Source organism: Macaca mulatta, chromosome 9, assembly GCF_049350105.2.
Source record: "Macaca mulatta isolate MMU2019108-1 chromosome 9, T2T-MMU8v2.0, whole genome shotgun sequence".
In the NCBI taxonomy this organism is placed as follows: domain Eukaryota; kingdom Metazoa; phylum Chordata; class Mammalia; order Primates; family Cercopithecidae; genus Macaca; species Macaca mulatta.
The window spans coordinates 125,168,789-125,185,524 of NC_133414.1; the positions used below are offsets into that span (position 1 = coordinate 125,168,789).

Below are 16,736 nucleotides of genomic sequence, written 5' to 3' on the forward strand. Positions count from 1 at the left end.
AAGAGAGGCAGTTTCTACAGCCTGCAACCCTGCTATCTTGCCTCTTCTTTTCGACCCTCTTTCCTCCCTCTCCTCTTCTCTCCCGTCCTCACCCTCTTCAACCCACCCCCACATGTCATGCCATCCTCAGGGGGTAGCCCTGCAGCCCTGCTTCACTGGGATGGTCTGTTCTGGCCACCCGTCCCATGGAACGTGAGGAAGGAATTTGGGGTGTGGACTTCCTTGAGTGACTAGGATTAGACCCGTCGGGTCTGCAGTCAGACGAGAAGCGTGTGGGCAAAGGGAACTATTGTGTGAGGCTTCTCCGGACAGAAAGCCTGCCTTCATCTTTTACTGTGCCTAATGGACAATTGAGACATTCAGCTTAGGTCTGAAAGGAAAGTGGGCCGGGATGGTCTAGCAGACCTCCCAGATGAAGGCTTGTAGGAGAAGCAAATAGAGACAAGGATTACCAACAGGGGGAACAACTGGGGCAGAGTCCTGGGAGAGAATGTTTATTTCCTTGCTCTCTAGGAGGGATTTGGAAAGAGCCATAATCCTGGGTTAGGAGTAATTTGTTACAGCAAGATGATACTTGAGTGACAGGCTGCTTCTGGCTGAGGCAGCAAGACTTGCATGCAGGGGGGTCGTGGGCCTCCAGAAGGTCAGCCTCCCGTAAATCTCCACCCCGGCTTTGGGGTTTGTTTCTCCCCAAGCAAAATTAACCAGAGGCACTGCTGACCTTTGGGCTTCCTGGGTGTAGCGTTACGAAGCATCTCCACATGCTTGTCACAGCTAGAATTTGACAATAAAAATTTGGACGGGGAGACCCTGCCAGAGCCACTGACCTCTTTCCAGTGTGACAAGGGGAAAAAAATAAAGGAAAACGTAGCGCGGGGTGCGGTTTCAGTTGAAGTTGGAGGACACGGAGCCCAGCTCGTCTCGCATTTGCTGTCTATGTAGACTCACTAAAGCAAGTTAATTCATTGCTCTTTGACCGCCAGGTCTTTCGTTGTCTTTTGTTGTTGTGGAATGGGGGAAAGAAATACAGAATGGGGAGGAGAACCTAATTAGAAAAATTAAGCCTTGAGAGCTCCCAGCCATGGAGACAGAAAGGGATTTTTTAGAAGTTGTGATTTTAATATCTGCTGCAATCTGATGATTCATGGAATTAAAATAACCCTTTCAGGTCACCAGGACCCTGTTACTTGCTGGCTTTGTACCTCTTAAAGGTCATTTGTTGGCTTCGTCTCTAACAATTTCCATGGTAGACCTAAAATTTCTGGCTGTTAAATCCCCTGTGTAGAAGAAGAAATAGCAAATCTTAGCTGCCTTGGACCTGATATAATTCTTTGTCTTCATTCCCATGGTTTATCCTTGAAGGTTGAATAAATGATGTGGAAGCTAGTCGAGGGACTTTAGGTAAGTGATTTCATGCCCACTTTTTTTAGGTAGAGAAACTGAGGTCACAGGGTGGTAGAGAATGGGCTATAAGATTCCGGTTTCTGAATTGCCTGTGGTTTTGTTGACTCAACTGCTCTTCTGTTATTTTTTAGCCACATGCCTTGAAACAGTCCTCTCTCCCATGTTTCTTCATCAGCACCATTAACCCAAGGTATACTGTCCTCTCTTATCTTTCACAAGGTCTTGGAGTTCCCATGCCTTTGTAAGCATCCCTCCCCGAGATCAAGCACCAACCAAAATCACATTTGGAAAAATTGCTTGTTTCCCAAGAGGCTTTGGAGGATATGATTTTGTATAGAATGGCTTCACAGGTTTTCAGTTCATTCTTTTATGGTGGAGTGTGTGTGTATGTGACTCTGTCTTCTCTCCATCCCTCTTTTTTTTTTTTTTTCCTGAGATGGAATTTCACTTTTGTGGCCCAGGTTTGAGTGCAATGGCGTGATCTCAGCTCACTGCAACCTCCACCTCCCGGGTTCTAGCGATTCTCCTGTCTCAGCCTTCCAAGTAGCTGGGATTGCAGGCATGTACCACCACACCCGGCTAATTTTTGTGTTTTTAATAGAGACAGGGTTTCATCACGTTGGTCAGACTGGTCGCAAATTCCTGACCTCAGGTGATCTACCCGCCTTGGCTTCCCAAAGAGCTGGGATTACAGGCATGAGCCACCATGCCCAGCCTCCCCGTCCCCTTTTATCTATTAAATGAATGTGGTCACCATCAAAGATGGTGCCTAACTCTTCTTTGTTTTCAGTTCATCTTAAATTCGCATGTAATTCACATGTCATAAAAGGTACCACTTTAAAGTGTACAATTCAGTGGTTTTTTAGTATATTTAGTATATTTACAATATTGTACAAACATACCAGTATCTTAATATTTTTATCATCCTCAAAAGAAACCCTGTAACCCTAGCAACCAGTCTCTACCCACCGTCCCCTCAGCTCCTGGCAATCACTAATTTACTTCCTGTCTCTATGGATTTGCCTATTTTGGTTATTTCATATAAAAAGAATCATACAATATGACACTTTCTTGGTCTGCCTTTAAGTTAGCATATTTTGAAGGGCTACCATGTTGTGGCATGTGTCAGTACTCCATTTGTTTTTATTACTGAATAGTATTCCATTTTATGGCTGTACCATATTTTAGTTATCCAGCTACCGGTTGAGACTTGGTGCGTTCTTATCCCAGAACATACCATATTAAGCTCCCAGTGACACCCACATTCATTCCTGGGCTGCTCCATGTCTTCCAGCTATTTTCCTGGTTTCCCGTTGCCTCAGCCTACTTCAGCATGCTCTACAGACATGGGTAGTAACTAAAACATTCCAATTAACTGCATTGTACTTGGCCTTTTTATAAGAAGCAGTAATTAGAAAATATGGTGACCACAAGGTTGATATGAAAATGAAAGATTATAAATACTTTTCTGCCTGAAGGTAGATGGCCTCTGGCCTGCCTCTTAATGGGAGGTTCCTCCAGCAGCTTGCAAGCATTCATTATCTGTTAGTCATCAGTTTAGCGGCCATGGGGCATGAGCCTGTCTTGCTTTGTCTGGAGGCTGAAGACTTTGAGTGACATGGGAGGGCAAGGGCTGCTCCTTTTGAATTCTTCCAATGTCTTCATGTCCTTTAACCTCCTGGCTTAGGGACTTGTGTGCTGGTGGTGGAGCTGGCATTTGCTTGGAATCCACAGCCCTTTGGGTGGGACTCAATCTTGGGGTCGCCTGAAGACTTTGAGATGGCTAGGTCTGGGCCTTTTCTCGTCACAATGGAGCAAGACTATCTCAGAAGCCGGAGTCTGTCTCACCAGTCCCGTGTCTTGGGACTGCACCATTGTAGGGTCTTTGCCCTCCCCTGGAGATTTCTCTCCTGCTGCCTGGGCACCCATTGGCCATTCTACCTGTAAGCTCAGTAGGGTGTAGGCAAAAGAGTTCTGTTCTGGAAGTACCAAAGTCCTGCATTCTGGTTTCAGTCCCTCATAACTGTGTATAATAAGTCACTTAATTTTCTCTGCCTCATTTTCTTCTGTTTTAAGATGGATTTGGAGATTATTGGCTTTGACCACCTAAAAAGAATGTAGTGACAATCAATTTAGAGGTCTAAAAGAGCCTTTGAGGAAGTAAAATGGAATCTTCAAATGGACTACATGCTGATTATTGACACTGCCCTAGCACCGATAGTTGATGCTAATGACTGATCATCAGAATTGCTTGGCAAGTTGGAAAAAAATACATACAGATCCTGGGCCACTACCAAGTTTCATTTAACAGATCTGAGTGCATCAGGAAAGAAGTCCCTCTAAACAAGTCGGCAAGGTTTGGATACTGTGCAACCATTTTTTTTTTTTTCTTTTTTGAGACGGAGTCTCACTCTGTCGCCCAGCCTGGAGTGCAGTGGCCGGATCTCAGCTGACTGCAAAGTCCGCCTCCCGAGTTCACGCCATTCTCCTGCCTCAGCCTCCCGAGTAGCTGGGACTACAGACGCCCGCCACCTCGCCCGGCTAGTTTTTTGTATTTTTTAGTAGAGACGGGGTTTCACCTTGTTAGCCGGGATGGTCTCGATATCTTGACTTCGTGATCCGCCCGTCTCAGCCTCTCAAAGTGCTGGGATTACAGGCTTGAGCCACCGCGCCCGGCTTTTTTTTTTTTTTTCTTTTGAGATGGAGTCTGGCTCTGTTGCCCAAGCTGGAGTGTAGTTGCATGATCTTGGCTCACTGCAACCTCTGCCCTCGGGTTCCAGCAATTCTCCTGCTTTAGCCTCCCGAGTAACTGGCATAACAGGCGCCTGCCACCACACCCAGCTCATTTATATTTTTTGGAGAGATGGGGTCTCACCATGTTGGCCAGGCTGGTCTTGAACTACTAACCTCAAGTGATCTGCCCACCTCTGCCTCCTAAAGTGCTGGAATTACAGGCATGAGCCACTGTGTCTGGCCCACTTACCTTCTTTGTGTTACTTCCTGCACCACTGATTAGCTTATTGTCCCATTGACTGTGTCTTTAGATGACTTCTCTGGGCCTCAGAATATCTAGTCCATAGCTGACACAGAACATATGCTTAATAGTAAATGCTGCAGGAATCCATGCATTGAAGTAGAAAGAGATTTTTAGATCATGTTCCCCATTTCTTGCTACAGACTTAGGCAAAGAATGGAGAAGAGGTTGTCCAATGAAGAAATGAAGTGACATGCCAGGACAGAGCTAGGCCTGGAAATAGGTTTCCAGATTCTTCCCCTTCTACCATGCTTTTATTGGGAGTACGCACTCATAATTTGAAGAGTGACTTTTGGGGGAGGGTGGAAGGAAGGCCTGGGCCTCAGCCTAAGGGGCCCATTGGTTGTGAGAGGAGGGTCTGGTGAAATTCCACACCGATTTGTGCATGTGTGAGCTGCTGTACCATAGCCTCCCTGCAGAACCAGGCAAGTGCAGAAATAGTTTAGGGACAGGGATGTTGAAGGATTGGCGGGGTAAAGAAAACAGTGAATCCCAAGTTTTGTTAATTGGATTTTTTTGTTTGTTAGTTGTTTTGCTTCGTTGTCTTCATCATACCAGGGGCCTCCTGAAATCTAGTAGAAAAATTTTCTTGGAAAACAATTCAATGTTTGTCCATAGGGCTTAGGAGGGGGAGATGGTAGATGCTCGAAAGTCTTGCTTATTACTTTGGGGACACTGAGATGTTCCCTTCACCATGTACTTTGAGACACACATCCTGGTTGAGTTCAGGCAAAGATGCCTAACAGTTGATAAGAAAACTGGGAAAGACAGAAGGGTTTGTAAGGTAAGTCAGGGTGAGTGAAAACACATCGGGTGTGCTGGAGCCCTAGATGCTTGACTGCCACTCGCCCTTGTCACCTCAGGCAATCTGGGTCTTGCTCTGTTGACCTTAGTTTCCTCCTTGCTACTAACAGGTTAGTTCCACCTTTCTGCCCATTTATTTTGTAGGGTTATTGTGGATGTTGTTCTGAACTCTGAAATACCCTCTAAATATGAAGTGATACAGTATTAGTGCTCTTTACATGGTTATGATTAAAAATATTTATGAGAAAAAGGTTAACTATAAGGATTTCATTGAAAATCTTATAACAACCAACTGATAGAAGATAAGGCTATTAAATTGTTCACACAGATGCCTTGATATCCTACGTTTCTTTCCCTATATTCCTTTTATGTGAGAAATGAGATAGTGATTTAAGGGAAAAACTTGCGAGTTCCGACTATGTTGGCTTTTTTCCCCGCAAGTCAACCTTAATATCCTTACTTAAATCTTCCCTCCCCTTCCCCTTCCCCTTTCCCTTTCCCTTTCTTATTTCTTATTTCTTTTTTCTTCTCCCTCCCCCCCCCTCCGTTTTCTTTCTCTCTCTTTTTTCCTTTTCTCCTCTTCTTCTTCTTCTTCTTTTTTTTTTTTTTTGAGACCAGGTCTTCCTCTGTCGCTCAGGCTGGAGTGCAGTGGCACCTTCTTGGCTCATTGCAACCTCCGCCTCCTGAGTTCAAGTGATCCTCCCACCTCAGCCTCCCAAGTAGCTGGGACCACAGGCACGTGCCACCACACTCAGCTAATTTTTTTTTTTTTTTTTTGGGTAGAGATGGGGTCTCGCTATGTTACCTAGGCTGGTCTTGAACTCCTGGGCTCAAGCAGTCTTCCTGCCTCAGCCTTCCAAAGTACTGGGATTACTGGCGTGAGCCACCACGCCTGGCTTGAAATTTTTCTATGGCTTTATTCTTTCTCCAAGTCCAGAGTCTACTCAACCTTCTGAGATCTTTGGTTTTCTTTTCCTAGGTAACTATAGTACATACTTATTTATGTCAAACAACAGAAATCATCACATTATTTCTGAACTTCCTTTTCTATACAATCATGCTTTCTAGGCAAGTAAAGTCTCTGTTTTAGGCTCTCTGGATTTTTTCAAAAGATGCAATTCCTAGAGTATGGTTTTACCTAGAACAAAGCAGCCTAATCTCCTGTACCTTCTGCAACTGCAGAAAAATTGGTTAAACAGACTTTGTAATGATGCCCCTTACAATTCTGAAGGGACTTCTGAAATAGTTTCACAGAGTTTCAGTGTTAGGTATATTTGATCAATGCTAACTTTTGGAAAACTTTGGTGCCTGTATGATTTAGAGTGTAGGGCAGAATATTAAATTAATCACAACTGCTTGTGTTTTAACCATTCGGGGTAAATTGGGATTCCCTGACGCCCAGGCAAAATTACTTGTTTATAGAAGATGGGCTGAGTTTTCCATCTTCCATTTCTGAGAAATGAGGTAGGTTTAGAAAGAGGCAATCAGGCCTCTTCTTTAACAGACATATGTGTGTCTATTAGGTGTGTGTCACAATATGAGTTCCCGAAGAAGTAAGTGTCTGCTGTTGGGGTGGATACTTGTACTTCTTATTTTCTTACTTCACACATTTTTCTGGTATTTCCCTTTTTATGGTGAGTGGCTTCTGGTTGTCTTTTGTTTTGTGTAATGATATGAGAGTCACGATGCGGTCTTCAGTGTTGCATATTTGTAGGGGATCTGTATGAATGGCCCGTGGTGAGGCTGCACTGAAAGGTTAGGAGCAACCACCTTGATGCGGGGGAGGCTTAGTGACTTTGGACATCATGGGCTATGACTGGCTATACCCTTGGCTTTGGATGTATAAGCAGAGTATTGACTTTGTATTTTATAAAAACCAGAAGTACAACTTTCTGGCAGCAGAGGATTAGGAAGATTTATCGAATCTTTCTGCTGGCTATGAGCAGAAAGCTATCATGAGGATAGTATCCAATTAATTCGATTTTTTTGGTCGGGCATGGTGGTTCCCACCTGTAATCCCAGCACTTTGGGAGACTGAGGTGGGAGGGTCATCTGAGATCAGGAGTTTGAGACCAGCCTGACCAACATGGTAAAATCCCATTTCTACTAAAAATATAAAAATTAGCCAGACGTGATGGCACGCGCCTGTAATCCCAGCTAATTGGGAGGCTGAGGCAGGAGAATTACTTGAAGCTGGGAGGCAGAGGTTGCAGTGAGCTGAGATCACACCACTACACTCCAGCCTGGGCAACAGAGTAAGACTCTATCTCAAAAAAATCATAATTTCTTTTACTTTCCTCTCCTCTCCTCTCCTCGCCTCGCCTCGCCTCGCCTCGCCTCGCCTCGCCTCGCCTCGCCTCGCCTCGCCTCTCCTCTCCTCTCCTCTCCTCGCCTCTCCTCTCCCCTCCCCTCCCCTCCCCTCCCCTCCCCTCCCCTCCCCTCCCCTCCCCTCTCCTCTCTTTCCTTTTCCCTCCACACTCCCGTCTCCCCTCCCCTCCTTCCCTTTCCTCCCCTTTCCTTCCCTCTCCTTCCCTTTCTGTCTCTTTCCTTCCTTTCTTTTCTCTCTTTCTTTCAACAGGGTCTCACTCTGAACCTTTTCCAGGCAGAATTGCTCAGGGATTTTTAGACTTCCATTCTGGAAAAGAGGGGATAGTTATTTTGGTGTGATTGTGGTCTTGTGGTTAGACCTTGTGACGGGGGCCTCAGCCAAAGGGTTCAAATTTTTTTCCAAGCTTTTCCCTCACAACTTGAGTTAATCCGAAACGTTGCTTTTAGGCCACTGGACATGCTTTTCTATATGCCTGTGTTTGGCTGTTTGGATTGAAGGCCCAGCAAGGGAAGGCCCCGTCGCCCATCTGATATGGGCAGGCCTCTACAATTTTATTTCCTAACCAGGACATGACAAACTATGGCCCATAGACCAAAACTGGCTTGCCACCTGCTTTTGTCTGGCCAGTGAGCTAAGAATGACTTTTTATTATCATTATTAATAATGTTTTTTGAGGCAGGGTCTCATTTTGTCACCCAGAGTAGAGTGCAGTGGTGCAATCATGGCTCCTGCAGCCTCAGACTCCTGGGCTCTAGCAGTCCTCCTGCTTCAGCCTCCTGAGTAGCTGGAACCTACAGGCATGTGCCACAAGCATGTATCATCACGTCCAGCTAACTTTTTTTATTTTTGTAGAGTCTTGCTGTTGTTGCCCAGGCTGGTCTGGAACTCCTGGCCTTCAGCAATTCTCTGGCCTTGGCCTTCCAAAGCGTTGGGACTACAGGCCTGAGCCGCCGCACCCAGCACTTTTATTATTTTTAAATGGATGAAACACATCAAGAGAGGAATAATATTTTCTGACACAGGAAAATGATATGAAATTCACATTTCAGTGTCTATAAATAAGGTTTTATTGGAGCACAGCCATGATACAAGACATACCCTCACTGCCTGTGACTGCTTTCGAGTTACGAGGACTGAGTCGAGTAGTTATGACAGAGATCGTATGGGCCGCAAAGCCTAAGATATTTGCTGTCTGGCGCTTTACAGAAAAGGTTTGCCGGCCCTGCCCTGAACAAATAAGGGGACAAATTCCACTTGCCCGTCCATCTGTGGAGCAGAGTCACTGAAAGGAAATACTGGAAATACTGGAAACCACATGGGTGTTTTATCAAGGATGTGAAGTTTCCTGGCAACTTCGTTGCCTCATCATCATCATCATCATCATCATCATCATCTGCCCTTTAAGTTTGCTGCTTGTTTAGAAAAGAAATGTATACAGAGCCCTCAGTAGCGGCTGTAAGGGGGCAGGTTCTCGGAGCAGCTCATCCTCGACATTCTTGCCGCTGATGGAAGATTCTTGAGGATGAAGGCCCCCCTATGGGAGCAGGCTCCATCTGTCTGGCTTTAGTAGATGCCAGTTTCTGCTAAGACTAATTCCTAAAGGAGCCTCTCCTCATTTTCCTTTTCTCCCTGTTTTCATTGGGGGGAAGTAGAAGAGGAGAAAAAGAAATTAGAGATGCTTACCTTTTTCTTTTTGCTGGTAATTTAACAGTCTTTTCAGCTGCTTTGATTCCTGTCGGGCCATTGGTGTTGTACGTATTTCAAGATTTGCTCACAGGTCCAAAGCTTGACTTAAGCTCCCTGAGACGTATCATAAAATATGATGTGGGGAAAAACCCTAATGGGCCATGATCAGAACATTATTATTCAACAAAGGATGAAATGCTTAAGCCAAGATGGCCTTCTTTCTTTCTTTCCTTTTTTTTTTTTTTTTTAAAGGAAAGTTGAGCAGACTCCCTTCCAACCGTTTTCAATGTAGGAATTCCCACAGCCCCATGTGATTGCAGTTTGTTGAAAAGTTTAATGTTTTTGTAGGCAATTCATAATTTCCACGTTGAACAGCCTAAGAGGAAGAGAGCTGGAGCCCACTGTTGTTTTTATAGTGGGATGGTGGGAACTTTTTTTTTCCCTCCCCCAAAAGGATATAAAACCAAGTCAGATGGTTGGGAAAACGTGGCACAGGGTTCCAGCCCTTTTGTAAATCTGAGATGCCCCCTCCTTCAGGTCTTCCTTTAGGACCTAACAGAATAGAATTTCCTGCTGCTTAATGTCTCCAGGAAGGAAAAAATTTTCCTCTAGGCTGTAATAGTACCTAATTTCCTTTTTCTTCCCTTTATTTATTTATTTTCCCTATTAATAAGGACCAATTGTAGAAGATGAAGGAAACTGGGAAACCCATCACTTTTGGAGAAGGTTAATAGCTTCCTTTAGAAAATCCTGACATAATACTTATTTCCCCAAAAGGCACTTCATCAGCCTGAATGCCAGTTAAGATTCAAGGAACGGGCTTGGATTTGTGTGTACCCAGCGGTTCTGTGGCATCAAGTTGCACTGGGAAGGAGAGTTTGGGGCTGTCACTGCGGAGTCCCTGCAAGTCAGCAGGACCAGGGCTGTCTTCCTGCACCATCTGGATTTGGTTAGCTCTCTCTGGGCAGTGGGGCCGAGTCTCATTTCCTCCAACAGTAATGTTATATAGGCAATGATCCTGAGCTGCCCTAACATAATTGAAAATTATGTGTATTGTAGGCTTGGAGCGCTGAAATGTAGGCTCATAAAAATATGTGGTGCAGGTAGCCTATGGAGATTGGATGTGGCACACAATGAAGCTTTTATGTAAAGTAAGAATTATAAGTCTCCATGTTAATATTGTATTATGAGTATGACAGTTCCTGGGTGGGTCCTCAGGGCAGGTCTGTCACCTTCAACAAAGCCCAAGTTTCCTAATTTGACAGAGCTAGTATTTGGACGTAATCAAATCAGTTTTGCAGGTGGTCAAAGATGAAAACTTGTCCACCAACGTAGCTCTCCCCACTGAGGGATAGCTTGGGGTGTAGATGGGTTCGACTCCATTTGGCGTTTTTGTTCACGGGTTTTTATGAGATGGAGAGGTGAGTGTTTGTGGGTGTCCACTTTGGTTGGCCTCAAGGAAATGACTCTATTGAGTGGTTTTGACCAATGCAGCGCATATAGTTATGTGATAAGTGAGAATGGGAAGAAGTCGGGGTGAGACGGGGCAGTCAGATTCCCAGAGCCCTCTGGCCTGGGTTACAGATGGAGACTCTGGAAATATTTACTTCAGTAATCAACTTGAGATGATACTGCTCCCAGAGAAGGTAATTGGAAGTGGTAAGATGGTAAGGATGACTGAGGGGGTTCCTGTATTTACTGTCTGGGGGCTTGGAGTCCTAGAAATCCTTCAGTGTTTGGGACAGACTCCCCACCTAATACCCTGTGGCAGATAGGACAACTCCTTCGGTACTCAGATGAAAAAACCAGAGATCACAGAAGCAAGGGGATTCGATGCAGGGTCTTGTGGCGAGTTACAGACACAACGAGACTAATATCTAGGTTGCTCACCATGGGAGGCCTCTGGGTGAAAGCTCTGAATTTGTAGCAGACCCACCCACCTTGTATAGATCCTAGACATCATGGGAAAATCGACTGTGCACTTTGGCAGGTAGTTCTTGGGCAGTGATCTTTCAGCTTTAAGTATAACCAAATTTGGTTTGAATTTACCAAGCCGTCGTATCTTTGAGGAACTCGTCGGCTGACTTGTGGATGGCTTTGGCACTTCTGTCTCATGTGGAATTTGTGCAAACTATTCTGTATTATCCTTTCCTGTCTTTTTTCTTTCTATTGAAATTGTTCTGACCATCAAGACCTAACTCTGTGCAGCCTTCCCCAGTCTCGTGTCCCAGAAATTCTGTCATCTTTCTTGGCATTTCCTGAGTTCCTGAGTTCCTGAGTCTCTGTCACAGTGTCACCATATTCTGTCTTGATTTACCTGTGTCTGTAAGGCTCCTCATGCTGGCACAAGCTCTGTGAGAGCAGACATCTTTGTATCTCCTAATGCTTGTCACAGCCTGTACACAAAGCAAGTAGTACTCAGTGTTCATTGAGTAAAGTTTTCCATAGAATTACTATTAAAACCAGCCATGTATTTTGCTTGAGGAGGTCTCCAAAATGACCAAGGTGTCTCCTTATATCCCCTCCAAGCATTCATTAACTGATGAATTAGTGAGTTGGCGGTGGGAAACATAAAGGCTCGTCTCCATGTGCTTCTAAGCATTGTGTCTAAGTTCCGTTTGGTTTCCTGAGTGAAACTGTCATAATGTTACCAACGGAAGTTAAATGCCTAAGAGTTTCTTATACATGAGCTGAGTACGCCTGTGACTGGGGAAGCCACCTCACCTCATTTTACCTTGTCTGCAAAATGAGGAACTGGGGCAACTCATCCTTCAAATCTCACTGAAAGCTAATGGATTGCTTTTGACAGAAGTAGCTCCCTTGGGCCGTATATTCATTTCCTAGTTTGGAGGAAGGTGGGGACAGACAGAATTGACTTACACCTTTATTTTTATGTCTACGGTAAATAAACCCGTGCATACTAAAGCATTCCTCTGGTCTTTTGAGGTGAGTGTATACATTGTGTCTGGCACCGTGCATCTTTTACCAAGAAGTAATTTTTGTTGAGTAAACTTGGGTTGTGTGAGGAACTGCATGCTCACCGTACTCAAATAGCTTTTGCTACCTAAAGGATAGCTGCTCACATGTACTTGACTTCCTTTAAAGTGAAGGATGATGACATTTGAAAAACAGAGGTTGAGAAGGAGCAGATTTGGAATTGATGGTTTCCTAGGACACTTCTGGCTTGAGATTTGTGTTTTACTTCCTTTGGAATAGCTCTGTATTCCTCTCCCTCCCCACCTCTCCCACTGCCCTCCACCCCCCACCCAATTAAGGTAGTAGCAATGAAATCATTTTTTGCTGAAGCTACCCTGTAGTTTGAATGCAAAGATAACAAATACAGTTGCTAGTAACATTAATCTTCTATATGTGTACCTGTTGAACTTGAGCTCTAAGGAAGAACCTATTGGTATCGCATGCTTTTTCTTTTTTTTTTTTTTAATGATTATTTGCATGCTTGTATGTTTTTTAGTTTCTGACCCATGTCACAGTTATTTCTTGGGCTAGCTGTTCTGCGTTTACTTTCTGAATTCATTGTTTTCCATTTCACTTTTGTTTCCTCTCGCCAGTATCTCCAGATGAAATGGCCACTGCTTGATGTCCAGGCAGGGAGCCTGCAGAGTAGACAAGCTCTCAAGGATGCTCGGTCCCCATCGCCGGCACACATTGTCGTAAGTAACCTCCCAGAGATGATGGCTTCCTTTATTGAGGGGGTGAAAAAGAAAATGCTTTTTTGATGATAACAGGCCTTATTTGTCATTTTTCTCTTTCTTTAAACAAAATTTCTTTGGAAATATTCTTGGATATAGCTTATGTCTATAAGGTATTCATTTTCTGCTATTGGACCTTAATGACTGTAACCTACCCAGAAATTTTACAAACCTTTCCTCCACTCTTTTCCATGTATTTGGTTAGAATCTAGCCTTGCGGGCTCTAGTTTATGGGACACAATCACCATGGTATGGAGGAGACTAGAAGTGGTATCAAAGCAGTTATAAAAATACATTCAGGGGAGGTGAGGTGAAGAAGAGGGAATTAGAAAACTCAAAAGGGGGTCCTGGATTTGAAACTTGCCTATTACTGTCTCCCCCAATTTATCTTAATATTTGTTGGTAACATTCTACACTAACATTAGACAAATGTCATCTGGGCTGGCTTGATTTGTAAACCTAGAGTATAAATGAACTCAGAAAGGCTAAAATGGAATTTAATCTATACATCTATGACTTTGAAAGTATGTGGGTTCGATAGAGAAAACATTTGTTTTTAGTACTAAGAGACTACAAGTGTGTGTCTACATATATTTTTAATGTATTTTCTTAGGCTCTAAGAGTGGAATTTATAAATTAACCTCTTGAGAAGATAGCTCAGCCTTATTTGAAGATTCCCTTCTATATATCATGAGCTGGACTTCATGCTTTTGAAATAATTAATGGAAGGCACATTTTTATAATGAATCCATCCATGACAGGTAGAATTATGCAAAGCATGAATCAATCATGTATTTTTCATTGAAGTATCACAAGATGTTAATCATAAATACATTTTACTTCTATATTGTAATTTCTAAAAATCGCAAAACAAGTTTCTTAAGTAGAAGAATCTTAAGATGCATTCTTCCATTTTGGGCTAAGTGCCTCCTTATTTTGGAGCTTGCTGTAACTGAACATGTGTTATTTAATGAGTTATACCTCTCTCATATGTGTGTGTATATATCACAAAATAACTTATTTTTGTAAAACCATATTTTGAGTCATCATTTGTGACAATGTCTTCTTTTCTATGGTATAAACGAGGCATGTAGAAAGAAGATTGACATTTGCTAGAAGCTTCCCCTTTCTTCCAACTCCACAATAAAATGGATGCTCATAATTATGTCTGCTCCTATAAGGTCAAGATTTCAGGGCTGGAAGTGACCTTAGATCATTTAGGCCCAACGTGCCCTCAGAAAAGGAAACTGAGGCCCAGAGATGCCTTAAGTGAATTGCCCAATGTCACACGCTGAGTCAGTGGCCAGAGCAAGGCCTGGATCCAGTTCTCTGCTCCCTTTCTAGAGCCTTGTGGTGTCTTCTCTCCTACGGGAGGTGAAAGTAACTTGCTGTGGTTGGTTCTGTTTTGCTGACTGTAAATTGGGTCATGGTCAGGGACAGTGCATAGGTGTAAAGAAGTTGCTAGTTGGGGGTTCTAATGCAGGTTTCTTTGAAAGTGAATGCCCTGTTTAAAAAAATTCATAACAAACATACAGAGATTTTTTAAAAAAGCGTGACAGTTCTAGACACCTAGAGAATAAAGTGAAGAAGCCTGTTTCACTTTTCCCGCCTCCCTGAATTTCCCAGCGTGGTCCAGGCTGTGAAATTTATTTCTCTGCGTTTGGCAATGGTTGATGGGAATTTCCCACATTTATTTTTTAGCTACAGAGAAAGGACATTATCTTTAAAATCTCTTCGTTGTTTTCTCTCTTTGAGTGAGGAGAGAATATGCGAATCCTGGCAGTAGTTCAGAGTGGACACAGCCCCTGTGTTTGTGGCATAGGCTCTGTGGGCCCCATGCCAGGGGGCATTACCCCCGTGCAAGAGTGGGGATTCGTCCATTTGGATAGAGCAATGATTCTCCACCCCAAATTCCATAAGAACATTTGCCAACTTAGGCCCTAAGCATCTCATTTTCCTACGTAGAAGTTAATGATCTGGAGGAGATGGCAAAACATTCCTTCCAGAGCCTGTGTGGATTTTGGCCAGGGGTGCAGCAGGGGGGCTTAGGCCCCTTCTTCCTCTGCTGTGTCTGTCTTAGCAGGTGTGTTGACCCACAGCAACTCCCCTGGGGCATACACACCATCTTGTAGTTGGAGACCTTTGTCCAAAGCAGCCACAGCTGGCAACTGTCCTACAATCTTTTGTGCTTTCTGCTGTGCCAAAGGGACCTGGGAATGGCCATTGCCTAGAGGGGATGGGCTGGTGGAGGAAGGTGGGCTCTGGGAGCTGGGGAGAAGGAAAAAGCCATGAACTTGGACAAAAGGACAAATGTGGTTTACGGTTGCGAAATACTTGAATGCTTGTCATGAATGGCGACTTTGGTTCTATCAGTCAGCCCTGTGATGGGGCTTTTCTGCAGTCTTCACCTGACACCAGGGGTGAGAAGGAGGATGTCTGGGGAGGAGGAATTATTTGAGGGAGATAGGAAAGTAGAGTGGAAGAAAGGCCGTGAGTTTTTGACCTCCATCCACCTGGTCACCTCTAGTTTTGGGGATTGAGGATGCATACACCTTGAGACTACAGATTTATGATTATATTTTTGCTGAATGTAAGGCAATGTGCCAACCAAAACCAGCTGTACCTTGGCTGGTACGGTGTGTCTGTGTTTGTAAAGGGCGCATTCTGAATGGTGGCTGATACATCATTTGGGTCTTTGTAGAGTCAAACATCGGCCAGAGGGTCTGGTTCTTGTTTGGAGTCGCTGATGAAGGGCTAACTTTTCTGCAGACACTTGGGGCTCTTGCCCACACTTTGCTTTTCATTCTTTTTAGTAAGACGTTGTCACATCACAGTGTTTCATCAGACATGTTTCAAAATAATTGTCTAAGGATTGCTTCCTAATTTCTCCAAAATTTGGAATTGTTGTAACTTTTGGGCCAAGCTATTTCATAATTATTTCTACTGTCTTGCTTGGAGAATTAGGGATGTATTCAGTGTTTATTATTAGTCATTCGAAACTACAACTTTCACAGATTGCTAAGAAGAATAACTTTTTCCAGTACCCATTTGGGGTAGAATCTTCACGTGGGAATTGAGAGCATTTCGCTGGACTATTTTAATCTGATTGGATTATTTTCATGTGGTATGTGGGTTACCACATTAGAAAAAATTGATGTGTAGAATAAATGTTCTTAACAAGTGGAGGTCAACTTATCAAATGATATTTCAATTAAGAATAGACTCCACAAATTTTAGTTCCTGTAGCTGATATAGCATCTCGTTTGTTACAATCCAGTGATTCCTAATCTGTGTTCAGAGGAGAGAGGAAATTGATTCCAACAGGGATGGTGTCTTCATTGGCTGGCCCCAAACTGGGAGTTTATACAAGGCATTAGTCTTTGCCTTCCTCCTCCCCGCCTTCCCTCTCTCTTCTTCCCTCCCCACAACCCCCAACAAATTCATGGACTTCTTAACAACTCGGAGACATTAGCCACAAGTTCCAAGACACCCCCAGCCCCCAGCCTCCCCAATCCTATTTTTGCATTCACATAACTAAGCTCTTTTTCTTTCTTGGTGGAGTTTTGAAATTTATATTTTTAATTCTTTGCTCCCTTTTTCCCTCTTACAAAATGAGTGCCAAGCAGCTAAGTTGTGCTGAGTGGTAGAGTTTGAGTCAGTCTTGGCTGGTAAGCTGTGGGGTTAGGAGCCGCTCCCTGGATACCACCTCCGGTGTCTGTGCTATACAAAGACTTTCATTTAGCTTCCTTTGTATCCAGCAAAAAAAGAT

The 16,736-nt window shown here is 43.8% G+C and overlaps 1 protein-coding gene across 50 annotated transcripts in view; it reads left to right on the forward strand.

The window, feature by feature from the left end:
* The window catches only part of TCF7L2 (transcription factor 7 like 2), a 220,662-nt gene that overhangs the window by 76,934 nt on the left and 126,992 nt on the right, over nt 1-16,736 (forward strand). For all 50 annotated transcript variants that reach the window (XM_028826859.2, XM_028826840.2, XM_028826839.2 and 47 more), the window contains one exon: nt 12,827-12,928. In XM_028826859.2, coding sequence (XP_028682692.1) covers nt 12,827-12,928 — 102 coding nt within the window. The remainder of the gene's footprint in view (nt 1-12,826; nt 12,929-16,736) is intronic.